At 39.8% G+C, this 26,448-nt stretch overlaps 2 protein-coding genes across 2 annotated transcripts; both read right to left on the bottom strand.

The window, feature by feature from the left end:
- LOC310958861 (AP-4 complex accessory subunit RUSC2) lies at positions 1–10,256 on the bottom strand (the record flags this gene model as incomplete). The annotated part of the gene is made up of 10 exons (XM_083929996.1): positions 10,199–10,256; positions 6,284–7,672; positions 5,153–5,444; positions 4,014–5,006; positions 2,497–2,573; positions 1,961–2,135; positions 1,715–1,820; positions 1,573–1,619; positions 232–880; positions 1–112 (listed from the first exon to the last, which is right to left on the bottom strand). Exons 2-10 carry the CDS (start codon positions 7,628–7,630, stop codon positions 1–3), a joined length of 3,798 nt encoding a protein of 1,265 aa, XP_083786122.1. The 5' UTR covers positions 7,631–7,672; positions 10,199–10,256.
- Positions 10,257–14,942: 4,686 nt separating this feature from the next.
- Positions 14,943–26,436, bottom strand: scarb2c (scavenger receptor class B, member 2c). Its single transcript, XM_083929635.1, has 12 exons — positions 26,216–26,436; positions 24,906–25,063; positions 23,994–24,138; positions 23,405–23,596; positions 23,162–23,253; positions 22,051–22,170; positions 20,853–21,031; positions 20,571–20,689; positions 18,897–18,970; positions 18,436–18,487; positions 18,109–18,261; positions 14,943–17,638 (listed from the first exon to the last, which is right to left on the bottom strand). Exons 1-12 carry the CDS (start codon positions 26,336–26,338, stop codon positions 17,600–17,602), a joined length of 1,446 nt encoding a protein of 481 aa, XP_083785761.1. The 5' UTR covers positions 26,339–26,436; the 3' UTR covers positions 14,943–17,599.
- Between the last annotated feature and the right edge of the window lie 12 nt (positions 26,437–26,448).

Genomic DNA, 26,448 nt, shown 5'->3' with positions numbered 1-26,448 from the left:
TCAGCAGTTCTTGTAAGTTTGAGCTCCTCCTAGCTTCATTGACCTGATGGATTGAGCCAACAGTCCAAGCTGTGATTTGTCAAAATGCAGCCACTGTGACGGTCGCCTGTACCTATGAAAGTAATGATATAGAGGTATTGGTCTAAATCCCCAAATCAACCAAAGAATACATTTAAGTAGTGAGAAAATCCACAAACCACAAAATCTGTACTTGTTTTCATTGGTTCTTACCCTCTGGTTTGTGCTCCATTGTGACTCTGAGAAACAGACTCTTTCCTGGTGGACGTACCAGCTGCTCCAAACAGTTTAGCCCACCGCAGCCCACCCTGACATGGACTCTCAGCCTGGGCCCGATTCGACACAACTGGGCTCTCGTTGTCTCCCCTCCACTCTTCTTGCCTGCTGTCCATACTTATTTGAGACCAGTTATCTGCGTAAGTTTGGCTACAGTCCTCCCCTTTGACCAAACAATCCATACCGTCAGGCCACCACTCTGGAATAGGGGCTAATGGACTCCTGTTAGTCTGCATCCCGCTGCAATCCTTCTTGACGCAATTCTGAGAAACAAGAGACTTCTGGTGATACAGACCTGTCTGGTGTAAGATCTTAGTCTGCTGACTGCCGTCTACCTTTTTGTCAGCTTGCAGTAGTGGCCAGCTGGTCACTAGGAGGGCTGAGCACGGCGGAGGTGGAGAAACACCCTCCTCCTTCGAACATAGCTGTCTATTTCGTAACAGTCGGTGCTCCAGGAGCAAGTTGAGGTCAAAGGGCAACACAGAGAGCGGCTGCAGCAGAAGTAGTAGCTCCTGAAACAAGGGTTGGCACTGACACAGCGACATGGACAGGAACCCCCAAGAATGGTAGTATGTTGTCACCACATCTGCGGAGACAGTTAAGGGTGTGAACGCAGACATCTAAACATATGCAATAATGATCTGTAACTAAGCTAAATGCTAATACCATGCTAACATGCTTACAGTGACAATGTTAGCATGCCGATTCTAAAAGTTCAATCTTGACCTTGGAAACCTCACTGCAACAAAACTCGTGTCTCAAGGTACACTTTTTCCAGACCTTTCAACCATCTCACAGTTTTCCTCAGCATAACAACTGACCTGCCACAGATGACAGCACATGGGAGAAGCTAGCCTTTAGGGCTTTCTTTCAAAACTCTTTTTGTTTAGGCAACAAAACTACTTGATTACGTTTCGAGAAAGATATTGGTTCGGGTAAAAATTAACCCTCTCTGGCAGAAAGCCCTGAAAGAACTTCTCGAGTGTGCAGAATGACAACTGATATAAGCATTTTTGTCAAAAATTAACATGCTGGTGTTTAGCAGGTTAGGTTTACCGTGTGTTCATCATCTCAGTTTAGTATGTTTGCATGCTACCATTTGCTAATTAGCACTAATCACAAAGTACATAAGCAATAAATTCCGTGGGGAACATGGATATTTCAATCCATTTAATAGTTGTTAATAAATTTGGATCAAGTGGTGGACCGGCTGAACAATGGACATTGCTGTTTGACATTTTGCCATGCTGCTATACAGAAAATTGACTGTACGCTCACCTTTTTGACTCTGAAGGTGACTGAGCCAAAATTCCAACGCTCTCAAGCTGAAAGAGAACAAATAACCAAAGATTACTGCTTACATGTGCAGTAATTTCATTAGCATTCATTAGCATCATAGTGTGATCAGAGGTAACCTTACTTAAGCAGGCCCATGATGAAGGCTCTCACTCTCATGCAGTGGCTGCTGAGCTGGGAACATTGTCTGATTTTGGAGACAAGGCTGTGAAGGACCCTGGTGGATTGACCTGTTACAGACCGAAAAGAGTTCATCATAGGGCCCACCACATACAGTGTACCACAAATAATGCTGCTCCACCAGTACCTCAAGCCAAAACGTTCAAGACCCTTCCTGTGAATCATTCACGATCACTCTAGTTACATTTACCTATTGCAGATGAGACTTCCACCACGCTCCAGGAGTGGTTGCGCCGTTGCCCAATGATGAGATCCAGTTTGTGATCCCTAAGACCGTCCTCTAAAATATTCTGGATCGCTGGACACAAATGTTCTAGTACCAGACCGGCAATTGTGGGACTGCGAGAGCTGTTACCCAGATGCATCTATGGCAAAAGAAAATAAATATGATTGCGTTGGATGACGCGACTCCACTTCCTCTCGCTGTACAGAAGTGAAGCCGAAATATCCTGGATACAGGCGCTGACATGTTGTAACCATCTTTGGGAACAATTTATTTGAGGTGTACTTTAAGATTTTAGTTTGTCCTGTCTGCTAACATGGAGGGGGAGGCTTGAGATTTAGACATTTTGGCTTCCCTTTTGGGGAGCTGTCAAGTCGTCCATCTTTATATACAGTCTATGTATGTTTCCTGCTGACAAATGATTTGACTCCAGTCCTTCAATAAAAGTTATATCAGTTGGCTGCTTGACACATTCACACTTCACACATTTTAAGCTGCCATACCTTTTCTTCTGGGTCTCTGCTGCTTCCAAAATGAGCCATGATCAAATCCACCGCCCTGCTCACAGACCTCAGCAAACCTAGAAACATTGGGGGGAAAGAGGTTGGAGGAGCTGACGCTGTAATTATTACTTTATACATTGTTTGAGCAGATACAAAATATATATATGATATGATATATATATGATATATATATATATAAGGACCCATATTGTAAAAAGTGTGATTCCATGCCTTTTTTGATTATAAAGCAGGTTGAGGTTCTATATAAATACTGTGAAAGTATCAAAGCCCACAGAGAAATTCACACAGCCTGTATTCAAAAACTGTGTCTTTAAACGAACTGTCAGGACTTCTGTACAGTTGTGTTGTCACAACTACACTGTATATAAGTAGAAAGTGCCACTCTAGTGCTGTTACAGTCATTCCCTGGCTATAATGACAGTGCAGAGATGGCGAGAGTGCAGATAAAGCAGACCCAGAAAGACTGACCAATCAGAGCAGCTTTTTCAGCAGGAGGGCTTAAAGAGACAGGTGCTAATGCGAAGCTTTCAGACAAAGGGTGAATAGAGGTATATTAAGACAGACATGATTAGAAAAAGATTGTGTTTTTTTAACATTAAAGCATGTACACATGTTCTTTGGAAACACAAAATACAAGTATGGACCTGACGATTAGCATAATATATACACAAATCCCTATCTTGTCATTTCACTGTATATTTTTCTTCTTTAAACATGGTGATTTCTATTGGAAAGGTTGATATGATGTTAATGCACTGTCAGATGTTTATGTACTTCCTTTAAATAAAGACGTAATGAATGAAACTTGCTCTAACTGGGTCAGTGCATAGCAACATGAGAGATTACTTTCAGGGTTCATTATCATATTGCAGGAATGCAAATGTGAAAGTGAACTGAAGATGAAAGAGTCCATTTTAGCAGCGATCCTCATTGACTTGCTTTCCCCTGCCTTTCTTTCTTCGTCTCATACTGGCTAGCCTTTTCAAATGTCACGGTAAATTCTTTATGCATGTTGATGCTGCCTGCAGCACTGCACCACCCTGACTGTCTCCCATCGTTCATTATCCATCATAAAAGGTTCACATTTATAGAATCCAATTTGCACCAAATGGCCCAGATGGTATATCAAAATGATTAGGTGTGTTTATAAATCATTAGCATCAGTTTCTACTGCATCATTCTCCCTCTCATCCTCTCTTGGAGCTTGCAGTCGCACATAGGCTACAGAGCAGAAGGCTCAGCCAATCCCGTACAGGGAGAGTTAAAAATAGGTCATGATTGAGAGGAAGCCCCTTCAGGGTATTGAAGGCACTGCTGCAGCACAGGGAGTTTTTATTGCTGCTCTCACCAGCTCATCACTGGATAGACAATCCAATCAAGGAGGACTATATATATATATATATATATATATATATATATATATATATATATATATATACATATACTGTATTTAACATGCTTTACACAAACTGATATCAGTCATTCATTAGCCTCACCTCTCCTCTGAAGATGGCTGATAGACATGGACTCATAAGATGTTTCGGGTGAGAGGCAGAACTCTGCGGGCGGCCTGTCACTCAGGATCAGAGATTCACTGTGTTGACTCTGACTCAGCTTCCCACCAGAGTCCTGGTTTTGCAGCCCAGAAGCAGCCAAGGAAAGCAGACAACTCAAAGAGGAGAGAGGAGCTACGGAGGAGAGGGCAGCTGTAAAACTACCGTGAAAAAAGCCGGAGTCAGCTGCAGGTGCAGCCCGGCACTGAGGGAACTTCTTTTCTGGTTTAATGGTTGCGGGAGGAGACAGGGACACCTGCAGGTTTGGGTGATGGGTGTCAGTGGTTAGGAGTAAAGTGGGTGGTGTGTGAGAGAATATTGACTGATAGGTTGTGTGGATAGGATTGGGACTTTTGGGCTCTGTGTCGGCATGGCTCTGCTCAGGGGCGAGGTTAATGAGGTCCTGGTAGACGGGAATTTTAACAAGATTGGGCTGATTTGGGGCTGAAATCAGATTTGAAAAAGTGGTAGACTGAGTTTTGCCCGAGTATGTGTTTGCTTTATCTTGAACTAGTCTAGGCTTTGGGCTGCTGGGAGCTGGATCCAGGCTGCTTTTTGATGTACATGGACTTGGGCGTCCTTGGATTCTGCTTGGCTGGCTCCATGCGCGCCTGCGGCTGAAGAACTCTGGACTCGGCGTGCAGGTAGAGCAGGTGTCAGAGCTCGATGGAGCCTCCAGGAAGATGGGGCAGTGGTTGCCCGTTGGTGATGGCTGCAGATTAGAAAAGCACTGACTGCTTTTCCCCTTGAACTTGAGGCCTGGTTGGGAGCTACCAGACTTGCTGCTCTTCTGATTAATGTACTGCTCTAGAAGACAGCCCAAGTGCTGCGTCTGGGGTTTGCCTGCTGGGACCAGAACAAAGGGCTGGATGGGCAGCGAGGTTGGTCTCTGGGCCTTACTGTAGCGCACTACTGCATTTTCCAATGAACATGCTCCTGAGAGGTACAGTAGAGGATAAGAAACATCATCGGAATGTTAGATTCACTTAATACTTAACACAAATTGTTTTTTTTCCTGGTATTGCATCTTGTATCATTTATAAAAGCAAGCAACACAAGACACAAAAACGCCATTGCTTTACCTTTCTGCATATCGGTATCACAGTGCTCTTCTTGCAGAATCACACATGGCTGTGTGGAAGCAGTGCTTGTGCCCTGGCATTTACTGCTATGTGGGATACACTGACTGGGGCACAGTGAACATGGCGTGTGGGAGAGGTTTTGGATGCTGTCTGTATGTTTCTTGCTGTAGAGGGATTTCTCAGTGGAGGTGGAGGCAACTTGGTAATCATAGGTCTGAAACTGAGAGCAGTCAAACCCAGCGCTGCCCTGTGCGAATGAGAACCTCTTTTCCTTCTGTAGATCCTCTTTTTCCTAGAAATCATATAGAAAAGACAAAACTGCTTAGGTTTACACAACCACTTCCCATATGTTTTTTGTTTTTTACAAAGATATAGCTGACTACAAATCTGGGATGGGTAAAGCTTGAAAGACTGGTGTTTATACTTCAGAATACAGTACATACAGTGCCTTTGTGTGTTTTACTAGCTTGTGTTTTTATCTTTCTTCTATTGGCAAGGTGGTCGCCATCACGTATATAAAACACTGCCTATTTTCAGCTTTGGGGTAATGCATTTTTTAAGAAAATCAAATAGGTTTTAAATGGTTTGAATTGCTAAAGAAGTAGGAAAGTTTTCCAACCCCATAACGTTTATATGACAAAATTCAAAATTGCCAATTGGTCAGACATGATTTTCACTGGATTCTGACAACTCTATTATTGAAATAGTTAGCAATGTTTTTTCAACTCCGATTTCAACATCTCCACAGATTTTCCCCAGATTAAAAAAATTAATCTGAAAAATAAAAATAAAACTCTGAATGTTAATACAGTATATTTATACAACCAGCAAATAACATTCTGCTAAATGGCATACATTTGTATTCTGGATCGCCGCAGAGAAGTGTCTACAGATATATAAATTGTGTTTGGGCAGTGGTGGAAGAAGTACTCAGATCCTTTACTTAATTAAAAGAAGAAATGTGAATACATTCAAAATGTTACTCGTGTAAAAGTACAGAGGTATCAACATTAAAATGTATTTAAAGTAAAAAATAAAAGTACTCAGAATAACACCTTTCAATTTTTTCTATACTATCCTGTTTTTACCACCATTTAAAAGCCAATTTGAGAGCTTTTATTGCAATATTACCTTCTTGACTTCTTTGTGTTGTGCTTCTTTCTTATGATCAACAAAGAGGTGCTCAGAGGGAGAGAAGGGGTTGCTTCTGCACTGACCCTCGGGGCAGCTGTTGAGGCTGGACCAGGCTGGGCTGGGCGACTGGGAGGAGAGGTCACAAGTCACAAGCTTGTAGTACTTCTGGTTGGTCCCCATTGTCAATGTGGCCTGGCTTTGGAGACATGCGGCCAGGTCTGACACCTCCAGTGAGGAGAGGCCCGGGGGTAGCGGCTCCAGGGAGTAAAGATTGCAGTTGGAGTCAAGGCCCTGAGGAGACCAGCGGGAATCAGGGGGCGTCATGTCAACTTCCTCTTTAGGAGGAGAGTTAACCGTCATGTCGCCATGTTGGAAGTCCTTGGCTGGAGTCTGAGGGACGGGTTGGAGGTTGAGGAATACAGATCCCTCAGAAGACTGATAGGGGTGGACTGCGGGACTGCTGAGGTCGTGAGGTGTGGCAGGGTTGTTGCTCCTGTTATAGATAGTGCAGAAGTTAACCAAGACGCCATCGGAGCTGTTACAGGAAGAGTCGCTGACATTCTCTGTGTGACTGTTGGAGAACAGCTCTGGGGAACATTTGTGTTGGCTGTGGATGCAGCAGGACATGTTATCCTTCAGTCTGTCTGAGTGCTGCTCTCCAAAATCCATCATCGTGATGCCGGATCTGCTCACAGGAAAGCACTGACATTTAGTCTGCAATGAGTCCAGCTGGTGAGGCTGGTTAGGGGGCCACTCTTGGTCACCCGCAGCCTCCAACATAGTACCTTCATTGCCCCATTCACTGTCCATGTCCCTGAGGGACATTGTATGATTTCTGGCACCATTACTTAGGGGCCAGTTGGAGAGTCCATGTAACACAAAAGACGAGTCCTCACGATACCTGTGTAGATTATCTCCATCACTATCGTCATCTTCTTCATCCTCATCTAGCTCTGTATTGGGAAGGAATGAGTTGCGTGACCGCAGGCTGTCTCGAGCTCCAGAGCTTTCCTTCTTCAGGTGGGAGCTTGTCTCCTCTGGTGACGAGTTTGAGTCGTACCTCCCGCTGCTGTCACTGCCCCCCTCCTCCTCCGCCCGGTCCTCATTGAGACTACCGTAGCTGCTGGAAAAATGTCTTCGGCCACTCTTGAAAGCATGCTCTCGGTTCAGAGATTCTTGCTCTGGGAGGGACACAGCTCGGGTCAGCCCTGCCGAGCACAACCGGCCTGGCCTCTTGGTCGAGCTGCACAGCCCCTGTACGGGAAGTTGCCAAGTGGGAAGCTGAACCCCAGGGAAATGGCACGCTAACAGGGTGTCCCCTGAGAGACTAGATGCTCCAATCATATTGCTGGATCAGGCTGTACCACGGAAAATGTCTCCATGTTCCTACAATTAAATTCAGAAAGAATACAATAGAATAAAATCACTTATAAGTATGATGAATCTGCTTTGGATGTTTTATTAGGGGTGCAGAAAAATATTCACAACTAGGGGATGAGAGTGCAATGGATTTTGGATAAAGAAAAATATAATAAAAACATATTATGTGTTTATGTTTATGTCCCTCAGGATTTGATTATTGGTGTTTGGACTCAATGAACCTTCTAGCTGTCATGCTGTGAAAGGCTAAAAGCCTCAGGGACCTAATTTTAGAAAGGAGTAAAAGCATGTTAAGAGAATAGAAAAAGATAAAAACATAAAGTACATCTGCAGGCTACTGCTGTCTGAATATACTCCCTCACTTCACACCACTGGCCCTCCAGTCAAAGTCCTACTATGTTCTCTCCTATCTGGCCGTCAGTGCAGCCTCCCCGGCTCCATAATTCAGTCAACCATTAGCAAACTCCTCCTCTCTGCTTGGGCCAACCACAGTCTCTCACAGTTACTCAGCTGCTCTGTAACTAGGGCAGCTGCACTGCAGAGATGCTCCGCTGGCACTGCTAAGAGTAAATACACTTTCACATCAGTTTAGTTAATTCAGTGCGTTGTACCTTACGAATTGCTCCTGGTATTACATACATCTACAGTAAGCACAATGGGGACCATCCTCCATCTTGCTAGTACTATTGATAAGTTTGTTGCTGATGACATTCAGTCATGAAGGATTATTTTAAGAAATAATTCATTTTGCTAGGATACAACCACACACCATTTACTGATAACTGCCTTTAGCAGTGTAACATCCCTAGAGCTATGTTGTGAATTTAAACTAGGACCATTTTCAGAAAATAAAATATTTTAGATGCAACATCCTCATTCTGAAGACATTGTTTGGGGCTTTGCTGTGCTACTGTGTAAACAAACAACATCTGTTGCAGATGACAGAGAAGAGGTAATCCTCTTTGTCATCACATAGCTACAATAACATCCATATCAGGAAATAGTAAACAGATCAAAATATACTCATAGGCATGAATATCAATCTGATCTATTTGAAAAGTTGATGTGTCTTGGATGAGGGAGTATCAGAACCATAGCTTTTATTTTTTTTTAAATAACATTTATAGAAGACTTACAATTATGTTCTACAACACCAGAGTCAGGTTTTTATTTTGGCACACACATGTATTGCAAATATTTCTTATTGTTTTCTTCTTCTTGTCTTTTTCTCATCCAGTATTTTCCATATTTTCAATATTCATATGAAGACCGTCCTTTTTCTTGCATTTTCTTAAACTGAACACACCATATTGCTAAAGTTTGTTTATGTGTATGCGTATGAGGATATGTATGTTTATTTGCACATTTCTGCTATTATTGTGTTTTTATGTAAAGAACTGAACTGCTCTCATTTGATATGGTGCCATATAATACATTTGAATTTGAATATTTAAGAGTGGCTAGCCATTAAGCTTTTCAAAAAAACAAGAAAACAAGGACTACTGTTTTGGGACCTTTTTATATGACTCAATGCAATGCTCGTGGAGGTAGTGCACATAGGCCTGAGCTCTATAAATACTGTGAAAGTATCACCTTGAACAAGGTACTGAATACCCCCAGTGTATCCGAGGGTCTATGAACAATGGTGTTTGGAAATATGTGGGACAATATAATACTTGAGGGGGCCGCATTGCATCGAATCTTGATTTGTCCTGTCCCTGCTTATTTTCAACAGTTCAATGGTTCAAAACCACAGGAAAGTAGGCCAGTGTGACTGACTAGTTGTCTGCAGAGGACTAACAATTTCAATGCAAAGTGGATACAAGTCTAGCATATCATCACTGTTGGAGTTCCACTAACTAGCAGCTCTGTCCTCTGGGCACACTGACGGTTGTGATTATTTCACTGGAAATGTCTGTCAGGTCACGTCAAGTCAGCCATCTCATATGAGAAATGGGACTGTGTGGTTCTGTGGAAGCAAAGAGTCTGAGAGACACTGTCATTGTTGTCGTGGTTGTTGTCGTTGTTGTTGTTGTTGGGGGGCTTGGAAACAGAACCAGATGGTAATGCTGCTTGTTATCAGGGACGTCTCTCTGATAATAAGACATCATTACAGCTGTAAGGAAAAGTTTCAGTAAGAAGTCAATAATAATAGGTTAACATCTGTGACCTGCATCTAAAGAGTAGCTCTGCTGTATATAGGCTATATACAGTATATATATATATATAGGACTTAAGTAGGACATGATACAGACAAAAGGAGATGCACACGTGCCAAAAGAACCACGCATGACAGAAGTAGCTTCTCCCTCTGTCTTCCCACACATAGGCCTACTGTCACACACACACACACACACACACACACACACATACAGAGGCTGAAACCCCAAAGAAAGTAGCCTAGGACAAAGATTAGATCAATACAGCTGATTCATTGACTTCAAAGCAAAGTCAATAAAAGCACATAAAATTAGACAAGCGCTCGTGCGTTTGCGCCATCCCCGACGATCCCCCTTTATTACTATCACCTACTTGATCACTGTAGTCAGTCAACGGTGAAGCTCATCCTCTTCGTCCAGGTGATCTCAACATCCAAAACACAAACAATTCTTTAGAAATTCACAGGAGCGCTCGACGCGTCTCTGACGTCAAAAACGCATAACAAAGCGATTATTACCCGGCTGTGTTACCTGATATCCCTGATTCAAATTAAGGGGCTGCACCGGGAATTTATAACTATGTTGGAGCGTAATATGAAACCGGTCTGACGTTAAGGTCCGGACAGGCAGTCCGGTCCCCACGCCGCCGCTTCGCTTCAGCACCGCAGCCCGACAGACATGTTACGTCACAGAGGTTTTAACCAATGAAGAGAGAGAAGGGCTCTGCCACTCAAAGCATCCGAGACCCCAACGAAAGAGCAAAGAGTTCATTATGAAAGCATGTGATTTATTATGTATGCTATTTTTATAATAGACACCTCGACTCTAGGCTTTAAATAACACAGTGTCTGAAATTATGATTGTGTGTCTCATAATGATGATGAGTCACATCACACATATGGAAGCTTGTGGCCATTGTATTGATTATGGGAGACCTCGTTCCTGTTTTCACCCCTTTCTTATCTAAAATTAGCATCACTTTAAATAATCATCAACATCAAAAATATAATAATAAGAAGAAATAATCCCACATCAGTAACAAATCATTTGAGCATGTGTGTGGATAATAGTGTAACTCTAAACCAAACAATTGAAGGTTTTTTAAAGAATTACTTTATAAAATACTACAGTGTGTTGGTCAAATCAACACAAATGTGCAGGTGGTATATTCATCTCACTAAACCTGGCTCACATCGCCCTCCAGTGGAGAAAATGATCACAGTCCGTGTTCAGCTATTGAGGCATAACCAACATTTTCAGAGACGGTTGTACAATGTGGCAAGTGGTTTCCTCTCTTACAATATATTTCGTAGTTAAACAAGGGGTTGTCTGTTATAACACGTAGTTGGGTGCAAATAGCCAACATGGGACATAAAAACATCCAACTGTGAGCATATATGACTGCACGGTTAGAGAGAGGAGGCCTTACTAGGTCTACTGTGCTAACTTGTTTAAGTGCTGGACTGAGCCTCAGACATTCCTACAGCAGTGGACAAGACCACACACACGCTACACAGAATTTTATACATCAACACGGTCAAAAATATCCTCAAAATTCCCAATTCAGGACCTTTGACACACTAAGAGTAAATACACTTTCACATCAGTTTAGTTAATTCAGTACGTTGTACCATTTTCATTGCTCCTGGTATTACATACATCTACAGTAAGCACAATGGGGACGATCATCCGTCTTGCTAGTACTATTGATAGGTTTGTTGCTGATGACATTCAGTCATGAAATGATCATTTTAAGTAATAATTAATTTTGCTAGGATACAACCACACACCATTTACTGATAACTGCCTTTAGCAGTGTAACATCCCTAGAGCTATGTTGTGAATTTAAACTAGGACCATTTTCAGAAAATAAAATATTTTATTATTAATAATAAAAATATCCCGTCATTTTTCACAGAAATGGGCAATATTTAAGCATATTTATCCAAATTTAAATATTTTGGTAATTCATTGCAAGAGCTTGGGTTTAGGAAAAAGGTCATAAATAATTAATAATAATTAAAAACATGTAAAAAGCAGTGAGACAAAGATTGTCCATTGGTTCAGTATCACCATCTTGTGGAACATGGTCAATGAATAAATACAGAAATATTTAATTTCAATTTTTAAAAATCCCAACCATTGTCTTCCAGAAAGAACTGTGGGGAGTATTTTAATTTGTTCTGAACTTGACAAACAAAATTTGGGCAATACAACTTCTTTAAAAAATGTTGAATATCCACATTGTTTACAATATGTACAAATAAATATATAATAATAACATGGACAAATCAACTCAGTGTCTCAAACGGTGCATGAATATTTATATTTTCTTAAAACATTTCATACAGTCTGGTGTCTTGAAAGCATTTTAGACTAATTCAATTATAAAAATCAATATCACTCTAGATGGAGCCATTCGATCGTTCACGTAAATGCAGCATTTACAGCTTTGTTTTGCTGCAGTGCAATACCAGATCAGATTACTTTTACTAAATATAGAGAAAAATAGAGTCTGATAAAGTGCAAGCAGGTCTTCAGTTCAGGCCAGAATAGCACAGCAGTAGTTTCATACAGGGTTCATTTTGAGACAGGCAACTCTGTTCCATAAAGCAGACGTTTGTTATGTCACCGTAATGGAGTTTTGTTTGTATATCTTCTCTTCAGGTGGCATCCAGAAGGAACACATACTTTTCCTGTAAAGATAAGAAGCAACTTTATTGCAGTGCCATTACCTCCTGACTTTGTCCATGGCATGCAAAATACACGTGGACAAAACTACACACTACGCGAATACATTACAGAGATATCATCGCATAAAAAAATACAAAAAGGAACATTATGTCCATTCATTACCATGGAAAGTCATTTGGAGGAACATATCTGATTTCACATCAATGACATAACATTAAAAGATGCAGATATTATTGGTGAAAGTCCCCAAAGCAGCAGAAGAAATGTTTGTTCCCTAAATCTGCCAAATGTCTGAATACTCTACTGTACCTGCAGTACTTTGTGCCACACTCCAAGTCATCCCTGCAGCTGGCACCCACAGGCTTCATGCTGTTCCACCGCCACAGGAGTGACCGTTTGGTCCGCTGGACCAAACCAATCCAGTTGTCTGGTACAGGCATCGATTCCACCTGTGGAGGCAAAAGACATCCCTTAAGAACTGTGATGACCCTCATGATTTATGGTGATAAAAATCCCACTAAAAATCAAAAGACTTGATGTTCTTTATTAGCACAAATAGAGATAAAGCAAACTCACAGGAAATAAACAGTTGCAGAAGGGTGCTTAACTCACCTGAATGGCACAGATCACAGACAGAACTGAGAGAAGAATGATTTTTTCATGAAGAGTCCTCATGCTGTTTGCAGATCCAGTTCAAGACAGAAGCAGTTCTGAGGTGGAGCTGGTGTGTTGTCCCATGCCACTTGTATTAAAGGCATTAATTGGGTTGGGAGGAGTTTGACAGATATGAAAGGGTCATTCTCCAAATTGCTACTTCAATGACTAAGGTTAAGGTTTGGCAGAGAAGCTGATCTCAAGTCTGAGCCAGCGGACAACCAACAAATCTCTTTGAACGGAGGCACTTATCAGTTTTATAATGACAGCCAAAGTCAAAGTTTATCTGCAGGGAGTCAAGGTAAAATTGAACCCTGTAATTGAGGACAATTCCACGTCGGAGGTATCTAAGTGAAACCTTAACAGGCATCATAGACTATAGAAATGTCTCCATCCATCTATTTATTTAACCCCTGGAGTCTCCAATTGATCTGAACTGAATTGGACTGTGGGAGGAAACTGAAGGAAATCCATGTGAACACAGAAAGAAACAGACCTGAAACTTCACACTGAGAAGTGACTGCTCACCACTTAGCCACCGCTCTGCAGATACATATATGGTCCTCAGCTAGTCTGGTCCCTGAGAATGACTGACATTTGAAGCTAAAGCTAGCAGGCAACATTGGCTCAGTCCAAAGTGATAAAAATTTGCGTTTATTTAATCATTTCATCATTTCACCAGGCAAGTCATTAAGAAGAAATTATTGTTTATAATGGCAGCCTAGAAAACGGTATAGCCTCTTGAGGGAATGGGGTAGGGGCAAAAAATAAAAAAAATAATTAAAAAAAAGTCGAACCTGCATGTTTAAAGCTTGTTTATTAACATGTTATGTCTTTATAAATGGCACATTGTCATCTTATTTGAAGTTACCTGCTGGAAATATTTCTTGGCCAAGCAGTGACTTCCAAGAAACACTTTCAGCGTGTATCTCCACGTATAACATTTTCATGGATATTAAGGACTGATTAGGGAGCTTTATTTGTGCTGGTAAGTAGATTTGTTAAACTCTAGAGAGAGCCAGTAAGCTTTTCCCACCTGCTTTTACCTGTCTTTATGCTATAATCAATTAATGTTACATTTCAAACTCTAACTCTTACTCTAACTATAATGTACACTAGTTAAGTGTCAAATAAATTTGAGGCAGCGTTAGTTTGGGGCTAAAGACTAGCTAGCTAACACTTTAAGAGGCTACATTAGCTTCTATTAGCACCCCTCTGTCACATCACCAACTCAACAGCCAGTTGAATTGCATTCTAGGTAATGTCAGGTGTTGACATGGAAAAAATCTGTCTACAGACCTTTTTTTAATGGAATTCCATTGCTAGACAACAGCCTTGGTCCTTGATAACGTCCTGTCAGCTGATGCCATTCATATACCCTTACTTACTTACACTTTACTCTTGTTGATAGGTTAAAATGTTTTTGTGTGGTTGCACTGTCGTTATTTGCTGCTCTGTGTGCCCTGAATTGCCCCCCGGGGACAAATAAAGTTTTTTGAATTGAATTTAATTGAATACCCATCTGTGGAAATCAAGAGAGGCGTGTGTGTGTGTGTGTGTGTGTGTGTGTGTGTGTGTGTGCGCTAAGTGCACCTATAATTAGAAACGTTTCAACACCAACTTTCAACATCTGCAAATAATAAATTAGTCAGACCAACGCCTGAAGTTTGTCATGCTTTACTGGTGACCTCTTTACTACTTCTATTCGACACTATCAAATCATTTTGCAATGTGTGAAGGAGGAAATATGCACACGCCTTCAGAGGGAATTTGAAGCACACAAGGTTTATTAAAGTTGTAGCATTGTGTAACAATGTGAAAATTGTTAGATATGTGACCTATTGAGAGTATGTAAACAGTGAATACATATGGATTTTACTATATATGAGCAGTAGTGTGAACAATAATATCGGTTACAAATTAAACAAAGACCAAAACAATGATTTTTGACATCTTGCTAAATGATAACAAGACAGCCTCAGTAATATGTGTCAGTAACAGTGGTTATTCAGATAGCACATTACACATTATAGTGACTTTATACATATTTCTGGACAGAAAAACTATATATTTTGATCTAATCACATGTAGCACATTAAAAAACATGGGGCCTCATTCATAAACAATGTGTAAGAACGTTTTACGCACAAATCTGGGATTTATCAATATTTGTGTACGCTGAGAACAAATGAATAAACTACATTAGATCATGCGCACGCACAGATGATGAAGGCTTAGAAAATGTAAACACACACGTTTTAACTAAATGTTTAGCATATTAAAACTACATTCATTAAAAAAAGTCTTTAATAGACAACATTTAAAACCATTAATTTCCTAAGGGACTGGCCACATGTATGACATAACTATGACATTGATGCCTTTTCATCCTCATAACTGAAATATTCAACTATAAAAAGCAAGTGTTGCAGCCCACATTTCAATGTGGACAGTTTTAGCTTTCATTCTCCTTTTTGGCTTTCACCTCGAGCACTATTGTTCTATTCTCTTCAGTAATGAAATTCTCTCGCACAAAAACGTCACCGCTTTCTCCATGACACACTTATATAGAGTAATGGAGTGTGACAGCACTCTGACTACTTACAAATCTACTTAAATGCCCTTCAAAATGCACAAAATGTCCATCTTAACCTATTACTTAATGCAAGCAAAGCAAAGTTCATCTACTGATTTAAGTTGCTAACACTTATATTGCTGCTGAATGGTAGCAATATTGAGAAATTCACAGAGTATAAATATCTGGGTACTTGGTTTGACGAATCATTTACATATAATCATCATATTGAAAATCTCATCAACTAATTGCAGCAAAAGCTCAGATTTTTTTTTTACATAAACCGATCCAACACATGCAATTATCCACAACACACTCTTAAGATGGACACTCTCTCTACTCTGGACAATTCAAGACAACCACCTCAAACCACTTCAGTGTGCAGCTGCTTTCACTTAGTAATTTCTGCTTTTATGAAACTATTTATAATATTCTATTTCATTTACACCTCAATGATTGTCAAAGCATAAATAAAAGTTTGAATGAATGAAAATAGTAGGCATGCACCTGTTTAGAATAGTAATGATGATGTGTGAGGCGGTAAGAGCAAAATTGGCCTTTTTGCACAACAGTAATTTTGTGTGCACACTTATTTTGTGCAAAGAACATTTCTACACACATATTTTTGAATAAGGCCTTATGTCTTTTCCGAAAAAAATAAATAAAACAAAGTTACAATTATCTGATACTAAAAAGTGGAGAATTTAACCATAAAAGTATCAACAATTCCTAGTGGTCAAATGGAAAAACACAATTTTCTATTTGGGAAATATTCATCAGCGGTGTCACTAGCATTAAGCTGTTATACACTGATTTTTGCATAATATCAGTAGAACAATTCAAAATCACACATTCATGGCAAGGTCTTGGTATTAGGGGGAAAAGGTATTGCACTGCACTTCACACCATCGAGACACCGTACTGCGCACCAGACAAAAACCTTCCCTTTATGCTGCTATTATTGAAGTAATACTATTTGGATGTGATTCCACATTATACTGTCTGCATGTATTGTGGATTAGTGGATTTCCACTCAAGGTTACAACAGAGTACATGGTTCTAAAAGGAAGCTCAGTTCACTTTCACGACACGAAGAAGAAAACATTATGTTGGCGGTCATTTTGCGCAGCTTGACTCTGTCATTCACTTGGCTTATGCTTTGCCGCCATGCAAAAATGTGAAATGTTGATGTGAAAAAAGAAAGGATCACTCTCTTGCATTAAAACAGCTGATTAACAAAATAACAGCTACTGATGCCTCAACAATCTCGCCAGACGATGCTAAAACAAATTATTATTTTCCCATGCCGACAGTATTCCTCCATCATTATTTCAGTTCTGTAGCCACTCATCTTACACACACACACACGCACACACGCACGCACGCACGCACGCACGCGCACACACACACACACCCACACACACACATACACACACACACACACACACACACACACACACACACAGACACACACACAGACACACACACACACACACACACACACACCACAAAATGGGCTATTATTCAAGAATGACAAAGGATATTTTCACTCAATTCAACATCTCATATTGAGAAGTAAAAAATATTTTTTTTTTTAAGATTTAATAAATTAAAAAAGAAGGGATTTCATCATTAGAACTGACTTTTAACCCCAACCCTGCAACATGCATCTTCACTTTGTTTCCTAAAATCATTTGATTAAAAAAACGGATTAAAAAGGTAGAATTGTGGGTATTAATGGGAATCATTACTCGGGGTTAATGGTAACGGTTGCAGATCAATTGTACAAATGAAATGTGGTATTATACAGTAAATATGCCCATCCTCTTCCTGTTTACATACTGTTTGGTGCTATGATGAGAGCAGGGGCTGTCGTTCTGCTGCAGTGCTCTGAAAAATGAAACCAGACACAAAAATGTCACCTTAAGACATTGCCGAAGAACATTCAGTCTATTCATTGACATGAATATCTAACATATTTAATGTACAATAATACAGATTTATCATTGGCCATATTTATTTGCCATTATAACTAAAAAATATTAATAAATGTTTTAGATATTTGCCAATCATTATTCAATGAATCGATTACATAATCATTACAGTATTTAGTCAAGTAGAAATGGCCAATATTGCCTGGCCCAGTTTCTCAGCCACAGTTTTGTTTTATGTGATTTTAATTTCATTATATTTGAGCTTGGGACTTTAAGTTAGACAAAAACATGTATTGTGACATTCCATAGATGAAACAATTAATCAGTTAAAGAGAAACCTGAACAAATCGATCGATAACGAAAATCCTCTTTGGATGCAGCTCTAATGACCACGCAAACGCATCAATGTATGTCTAAAACACTCACCTCGGGGACCTTCTGTCGACACATCAGGAACATGAAGACTCCTCCTAGAATGATGCCTAGACCAATGAACATGAACGGAATGTTCACCACGACGTTCTGCTCGACGATAATCTTCTTCAGCTTCATGGCGGACGTGTCGTCGATGACAACGCTCTGAGGAGATGGTGGGAGAGCGAGATTAGAGGAGGGCAGTGCCAGAGGTAGATCTATTAGAGTAAACATACTTTGTTATTCTGCCATTCCATGCCTGTAATTTCTGACGAAATCACAAAACTGTGTGTGTGTGTGCGTGTCCGTGTGTGTGTGTGTGTGTGTGTGTGTGTGTACCTCATTGATATATACCACAGGAAACATTACTGTCCTCACGTTTCCTGTTTGACTGAAAGAAAAAATAAATGAATATTTTACCTACTGTCATAATTAAGCTTTTATTTTTAGACATTTAAACAACTCAAATATTTCTGGGCATTCTGTTTATATATGTAGTACACATTTTATTTGTGTACATATAGTTTGACAACATTTGCATCTGTTACTAAACTGTAGGTCTGGACTCATGATAGTATCAAGATCCTTCAGATGCCAAATAGATACACAACAAGTGAGCCACGACTGTCCAAAAGTCCACTCTTAACGATGATGGTGGCATAACTGCTTTACAGTTATCTTATCCTAGACAAAAGTAGTCATACATCTATTAGAGTTTCATTCGAGCCAACATGGTGACAGCGGGGTTTATGACAAAAGGTGCAATAACAAGAGTCTGATGAAGGCAATCAGCTGATTACCTGAAGGTGGGGATTTGCTCCACATACACGTTGACCTGGAGCCGCTTTGCTGCTTGCAGGATGATTCCAGTTAGCTGCAAAACAGATTTAATCTTTGTTTAAGAGAAAAACTGTCCTGTATGCAGACGCACACTCACACCTGTCACTGCTGATGAACTTGTATGCCTCATTAGAGCATATTTAGCACCAAAGCCACATGTTGCCAAGTCACATTATGTTCAAGATCTTTATGCTGCACACATTTTTGAGTAAATGTACTTTATCAGTCTGGTGGGCAGAAAAAGATCTGAGAGGTAACACGCCAACTTACACATATACATCTTTATTGTAGGTGGCTCGAAATGAAAATCCCAGCCCTGATGCTGGCAGGAGACTTGGTTTGCTCTGCCCTACAAGTTGTGCAGGGCACGGCAACCCAGAGGTCGCAGGACTTTGACCAATCTCATGCTGTGGCACAGTGAAGATTACAGCATAAGAAGGAGGATAAACAGACAATACAGTAGCTTGTTTACTAGGTTCAAAGACTGATTTTAGTTTACAATGCCACCACCTCACACATGGGTGCAAATGAGGTGTACGAAAATTTGTATGTGGTGAAAGTGTACACGCGTCCCAATAGGCAAATCGCCTAAATGTCCACACATATATATATATATATATATATATATTCACAATCCATTTTCATTTTGCTTATCTAAAACTTAGCTTTAATAAAAAAAGTTAATACATTTAAATTTTTATCAATCAGGCCGGTAAAGAAAACACAGCAAAGAGAGATAACAATCTGAAGAAAGACTCACACTTGTTATGTTATTTATGCGTTAACTGTTTATGTCAATTTAATCCACTTTGCAGGAATCCAATTATTGTTTTATACAGAACCAGAAAAAAATGAGTTGTGACAAGGATTAATCACTATGAGCAATTTATATTTATATATTTTTAAGACTGTGTATTAGTATAGTTAATTACGGTACATCTTTCCTTGTTTTCTTCCTGGGGTCTATCTGTAAAATATTGTATTGTTGGCAACATCTCTTATGGATTTTAATGTTTAGGTGCTACCAAATACCACTAGACAAAAAAAAACCTGCAAGGAAGTATTCAGATCTTGCACTGAAGTATGGCTCTGTATTAAAAAGTCCACATTGTGCTCCTGGAAGTGTTTTCTTTTAGTCTGCTTCCCTTAACTATCGATTTACCACAGGCCCAATCAAATTATTAAAGTATTACACATGATAAGAGCTGTTGGAGCTTATCTTTGGTGACAGCTCCGTTCTATGTACCTCTGCTTTAATCTTTAACCACAGTTTACCACTGCATTGTGGGAAAACCATTGGGTAGCAGTCACAGAGCTGAGATAGTTCACCATCCAGTGGTAAACATGAAAATCACTTCTCTTTGAGAAAAATGATATGCCCTAAGTTTTCATATTAGCATTTTTATATTGAACCTTATTTTTCCACATGGAAAAATGAATCATGTCTACAAAAATGACCATCTTTATGTCACCCTCTGCTCTGTGTTTTCTCTTGGATCTTTGACATTCAGTGTGCTTTTAGGTTAAAAACAAAATACCGTACACTAATTATTACTCCATCCACACAGAATATTTTCATATGTCTTAAAACATGTCTGGAGGGGATCTTTTAGAATTTAAGTTGAAATTCCTACCGGATGGATATCAATCGCAGTCTGGTGCTGCTCCTTCTTAGGCCTCATGCCAAATACATCTTGAACAAATTTCTCATCTGCCTGGTAGAAGTGTGGTGAAGACATCACGATGGGAGCTCCTACGTACACAAAAGATTCAGTCAGAATACCATCATGTTCATCATATTTAGCAGAGCAGATTCATTAAAAAACAGTTCAAGATGAAACAGCTTTCTAAAGAATATTTCCCTATATAACACAAATCAGTTTTCATACAAACCAGCTGCTTAATGCACTTCCCACCTTGTTTACATGTGCTGACATTCAGAACGCCAGAACCAAGGCAATTTCCAGCAGGGGTACAGAAGCCTGCGTTGGCTGGGTTCACGGTATGATTGGCAAACACCTCGCTTGTGGGACTGAAACGATAACCAGGGATCCCCTTCACTGTCACATCCTCCTCGTATGCAGCGTACAGAGACCTTTGAAACAGACGCTTGTTAATCTTTGCAGGCACAAAAATACATTCTGTAAACCTGGAAGTGTAACCAAGGACAGGGGTTTGCACAAACATTGTACATGGTGTGGTAAGCTGATTTACTGAAAACCTGCACAGCTCAAGCAAGCTTTCCCAAGAGTGTTTTATAAAATGTATTCATTAGTCACACAAAGGCCCAAAATACACATATGCACAAACAGGACCTATATACATGAAAGGAGAGATATCAGAGCAAGGGGGCTGCCCAATAGAAAAATGCCCAGAACAGTTGGGGAACAGTCTGATGCCTTGCTCAAGGGCACCCCAGCAATGCCAAGAAGGTAAACTGCCACCACTCCAGCTACCAGTCCAGGCTCTATACTTTGTTCGTATGAGGGACTAACCTTTCGGTTACAAAGTTATGGACTGAGCTACTGCCGCCCCCGAAATGTTGTACTGGTCTAACATGTTACTGCTCTCTGTTAGTCAGTGCACTCTCAGTGCTGACGCATAAACAGTCAAAGAGAGCCATTATTAGTTGTTTTAAGCAGCACTAAATAAGCAGTAAGCTAACGGTGACCTCATTCAAGAGGCCAACACTGACTAGCTATGCAACCAATCAGGCTAAACTGGTAATTATAATCCATATCCAGACACCGATAGTGGTGAGGGAAAGGTTAAGGACATTCTTAGGATGATTTAGGGCTGAGTCATTTCACTAGCCGACTCAAAACAGGCAGATAAAAAAAAAAAAAAAGAAATGACTCAGCATGTGGAAGCAGAAAACCACAATTTATTCAAATTAATTTCATATTACCTAAAGCAGAAATGGACAACTGTGCTCAATGGGCAAAGAAAATGAATAACATAAAAAATGTAACCCAAAATCTTTTCATCTTTCCCCCTCAAGCTGTATTCATATATATATATATATATATATATAATGATTTGATGCATGCCCAATTATGTTCGGGGACATGTCTGTAGCAGCATGGTCTGTAAAACACCTTGCAGCGTACTCACCTGCACAGGTCAGAAGAGAACATGTAAAGCAGCTCATTCTTGGTGATGACTGGATGGAAAGAGGCTCCATTGGTTCCATTGATCATATTGCACTCATCAGATGTCCACCAATTCAGCGTGCTACATGCATACACACACAAAAATGAAAGGATTTAGAAAATTTTAGAAAAGGCTGCTGCTGCTTTCCCTAAACAGCAGTCATTTGGGTGTTTGAGGAACAGTTTGATTTCCGTGGTAAGCTAACCATCTCCTGACTGTAATGTTGTATTTAGCTGACAGATAAGAGAGTGGCATCGATCTTCTCATCCAAATCTATACTGCGCTAGCTGGTTAGTAAGTACACTATGGAAGATGGTTGTTATACCAAGTTACTATGGCTACAACTAACGATTATTTTCATTATTGATTATTCTGCCCGGTATTTTCCAAATGAATTGTTTTGTCAATCAAATTTCAGAAAATAGTAAAAAAGAGGCTTGTTTAATTTCCCAGTGGCCAAAGTGACATCTTCAAATTGTATGTTTCATCTGACCAACAGTCCAAAAATCCAAATCTATTCAGTTTATTACCATGTAAGACAAAGAGACGCATCACATTCTCACATTTTAGAAACATGAAACAAGCAAACTGTTTGTTTTTTCTGCTTTAAAAAAAAATCACTGAAACAATTATTTGATTATCAAAACAGTTGCCAATTAACTTGTGTCGATCTACAAATATATAATTAATATATCTGTAGATAATAACCGTTGAAGCTCTACACCTAACTGACAGACACAACAGAAGAGTATGAAACAGTTAGGTTTTAAAAAATGAAAGAAAATCTCAAAGTGCAACAGAGAGGATTGACATAGGCGTGGCTTTTTGACATGATTAACTTTGATGAAAGACACATATCAGTTATGACACAACAACAAAAGGAAATTTGCCTTAATGTTATCAAACGGGGTGAAACAGGCCTTGATCATCTGCCTGTCTGCTGCTGATACAAACACTTGTGTATTCATTCTCTCTGAATGTTACTGAATGTAATCACTGATTGAATTTACTGAACAAGAGATTATTGTAACTCATTGTCATTGTTTTGCTGGAGGTGAGTGGAGACAATTACCTTGCACCGTTCCATGTATCCACCCTGGCAAAGTCCTTGTAGTTCTTCTGGCCGGTGAAGAAGACATAGTCACCGTCGTTAGAAGCATTGTTCTGTGAGGAGAAAAAAAAGAGGAATACTTTCAACAAGCAGCTCTCACACATTTCTGTGCAGTTATCTGATACATTTAATACAGTTTTAGGAATGACCACACTCTAGTCTGTACAGAGTGTACAATAAGTTATTCATATGCTTGAATTAGACCTTATAGAAGAGTCCGAAAACATCATCCAGGTCGGGTTGTACAAGTTGTAAGGCTTTGAGCAGGGCGTCTTCATATCCCCACAGCAGCTCTCCAACTGTGCGGGTTGTAAATAGGCCTTCATTGTACTCCTTCATGTAGGAGGATATCATACTGGCCACCCAAGCAGTGTCTTTGAAATGCTCCATCACCGTCTACCGGGAGAAAGAAGGGAAGACAACGTGTTGCTTTGAGCGCTAGATTGCAAAAGTTCCATAAACAAAACTACGTAATGAAATGAATCATTTACTGAAATATATTCTTTTTAATCTCTATGAGACTTCACATTACAAAACATATTATCAATCTCTGTGCTTTTCACTAAAAAAAGATGTGTCCTAACTGGGATACAATAAACATATGTGTTTCTAAACCAAATGTAAGGTCAAGTGATTACAGTGGGTTTTAGTGCCATTTAAAGATTTTTAAGCATATTTGAGGCTTATCGGTATAATATTGCAAATCACAATTATTCCGGCCAGAATAGTTGTGACATGACATTTTCATATCATACCATGCCTAACTAGTAGTTCACCCATTTCTGTGGCTCACCATTGCAGGGACATTGACCGTCCTGATGAGGTCACTCTCCGGCCCTCGGGACATGTTACGCTGGAATATGTACGTCTTGGTGCTGACAGCGGCTACTTTAGTGCCATTATCCTGGAAGTCCACTTGCTCCATGGGCCGGTACTCTCTGTGTAGGAATACACAACTGGGTTAAGGTTGAAAGAAGGGGTTTCCTTGGAAGTCAGTTTCCTTCATGACTCAATTTCATGTGGTTGTCAACAAAAGAGGAAACGTGTCTTTGCAGTTTTTGTGCAATAGTGGCACATGGGAGAAGTAAGGCTTTCTGCCACAAATAGTGACTTTTATTGTGATGCAATTTCTGGAAAAATCACAGGGTTATTTCAGGTAATGGGTTGGCAAATCAAACTACTTTGCTACTATTATGTTATAGATGTGAAGTGCTTTTTCTAACAGAAAATGAGGAAGAAAACATTCAAATATGTCAGTGTTGCAATTCTTATTTCCTAGCTGGACTGATTGGCAGCTGTACAGAGCTACTGTGACAGACACACATATTATATTTTGTCCACTATTTACAGTAGATACTCTGTCTTACTGAAGAATTCAATTTTCTGCTTTTATTGTGTTTATACGGGTCCTTTGTTTGTGTCCAAGTTAATCGAATCATCAGATTTTGGGCGTCTTTCTCCCTTGAAGGATGACAGACTTTGTTTCCATTGTATGAGCTGTATTCAGTTTGGAAATGTCTTACTGACTTGAAAATGTGGCTTCTTCTGTTTATTTCTACACATGGTGTTAGGAGAAGGAGGCATCTTGTCGCAATGGTGTTTGCATCCCTCTCCTTTAGATCTGTGAAGCTGTTTTTACTGCGACAACTGCAATTCTGTTCTACTGCACAGATGACTAGAGGATTCAGAGTCCAGTCTTTCTCACCTGTATGTATATGGTCCGATCTCAACCACAGCAGGCCGATCCCCATCCAGCACCTCCAGAGGGTTGGTCACATTGAAGAAGTAAAACTGCATGTAAATAGGGGCCGGTGGATTCTCCCAGGCCTCAAACGCCGCTGTACCATTCTTCAAAACCACTTCCTATGTGGGACAAAGAGCAGTAAAAACATAGTTTGTGCTGACTAAACTGTCCTCACATCACATGACAAATGCTGCTGTATGTCACAAATCACAAAACAGGAATTGACTAACTGCCAGCTATACGTTACATACTTTGATATTTAAAACATGAGGAGTTTATAATAATCATATGCCAGTGACATACAAAAATGCATCTCAAAGTTTTAACTGACATAATATTTAGCCTACACCCACCAGCGCAAAACAGTTAAACGCTTGTATTAAAGTGGATGAATCACGTTACTTGTCTATCTCAAAATTGGCAGAAGCTGGCTGTCAATGGCAAGTGGTTTAAACTTTTAATCGAATCACACTCCTGTCTGCAACTACATTTTAGATATCCATAATACCTTTTCTCCTAATCAAAATTGAATTCTTACTAGTGAGAATGATCATTTCTATAAATCCACATTTACATTCTTCCTAACTACATTTGTCATTTCAGATATCCACAATTACATTTTAGATATCTAGAATGAACATTATATATAACTGTAATGTAATTCCTACTAGTTAAATTGCAGTTGCAAATGTCCGTAATCTCATTTTTACTAGTCAGAATTTTGGATAGTCAAAATTACATTATGGATACCTGGAATGATTTTTTTCATTTAGGATATCTGAAATTCAAATTCTGACTGATTTTTCCTGGTAAGAATTACATTTCAGATATCCAGAAAGCTCTGTCTAGATATCGAGAACTGAAAGCCCAACACACATGAATATCAAGAGTAATAGTTTTAATGTGGATATCTGAAATTAAATATAAAGAATTGAATTGCATATATCTGCAAAACATAACCAGTCTAGCTATTAAATGTTAAAGCCGCTTGCCATAAGCTGTCACAGCATTTCTACCAAGAGCAGTTGTAAATTACATTACTAAATGTGATTCATCAGTGAAACATTCAACTTTAGACGCGAGCTAACGTCAAAGACATAAAGCTGTTCTGAAAAAAGAAAGCCAAGTGGCGAAATCGAAACACAGCAGACTGTTGTTGTTGTTGTTGTTGTTAGCAGTTTTGTCAAATAACGCTGGCCAACATTAACAGTCTCCAAAATGTCTAACATTGTCTTATTTAACGCCTGTTATAACCAGAATAAGATGTTTACCTTTTCGACCACCGAGTGAAGGAAATGTGTAAACACGCCGGACAAGACCAGAGAAATACCAAAGATCAAAAGCAGTATAGAAAAAACTCCGATGCTGTAAATGCAACATGATTTCAGCAGCATGGTCAAACAGCAGCCTGGGGTCTCACGGCAGTATTGCCCTCGCTGAAAAATTAGCAACAGTCTGTTCTGTTGTTTTTGTTTTGACACTCCCAGGAACTTTCTCGGTACAG

The sequence above is a fragment of the Echiichthys vipera genome (genome assembly GCF_963691815.1).
Source record: "Echiichthys vipera genome assembly, chromosome: 16".
Lineage (NCBI taxonomy): Eukaryota > Metazoa > Chordata > Actinopteri > Perciformes > Trachinidae > Echiichthys > Echiichthys vipera.
Note: the sequence above shows the minus strand (reverse complement) of the source record. Positions and strands in the feature narration are given on the sequence as shown.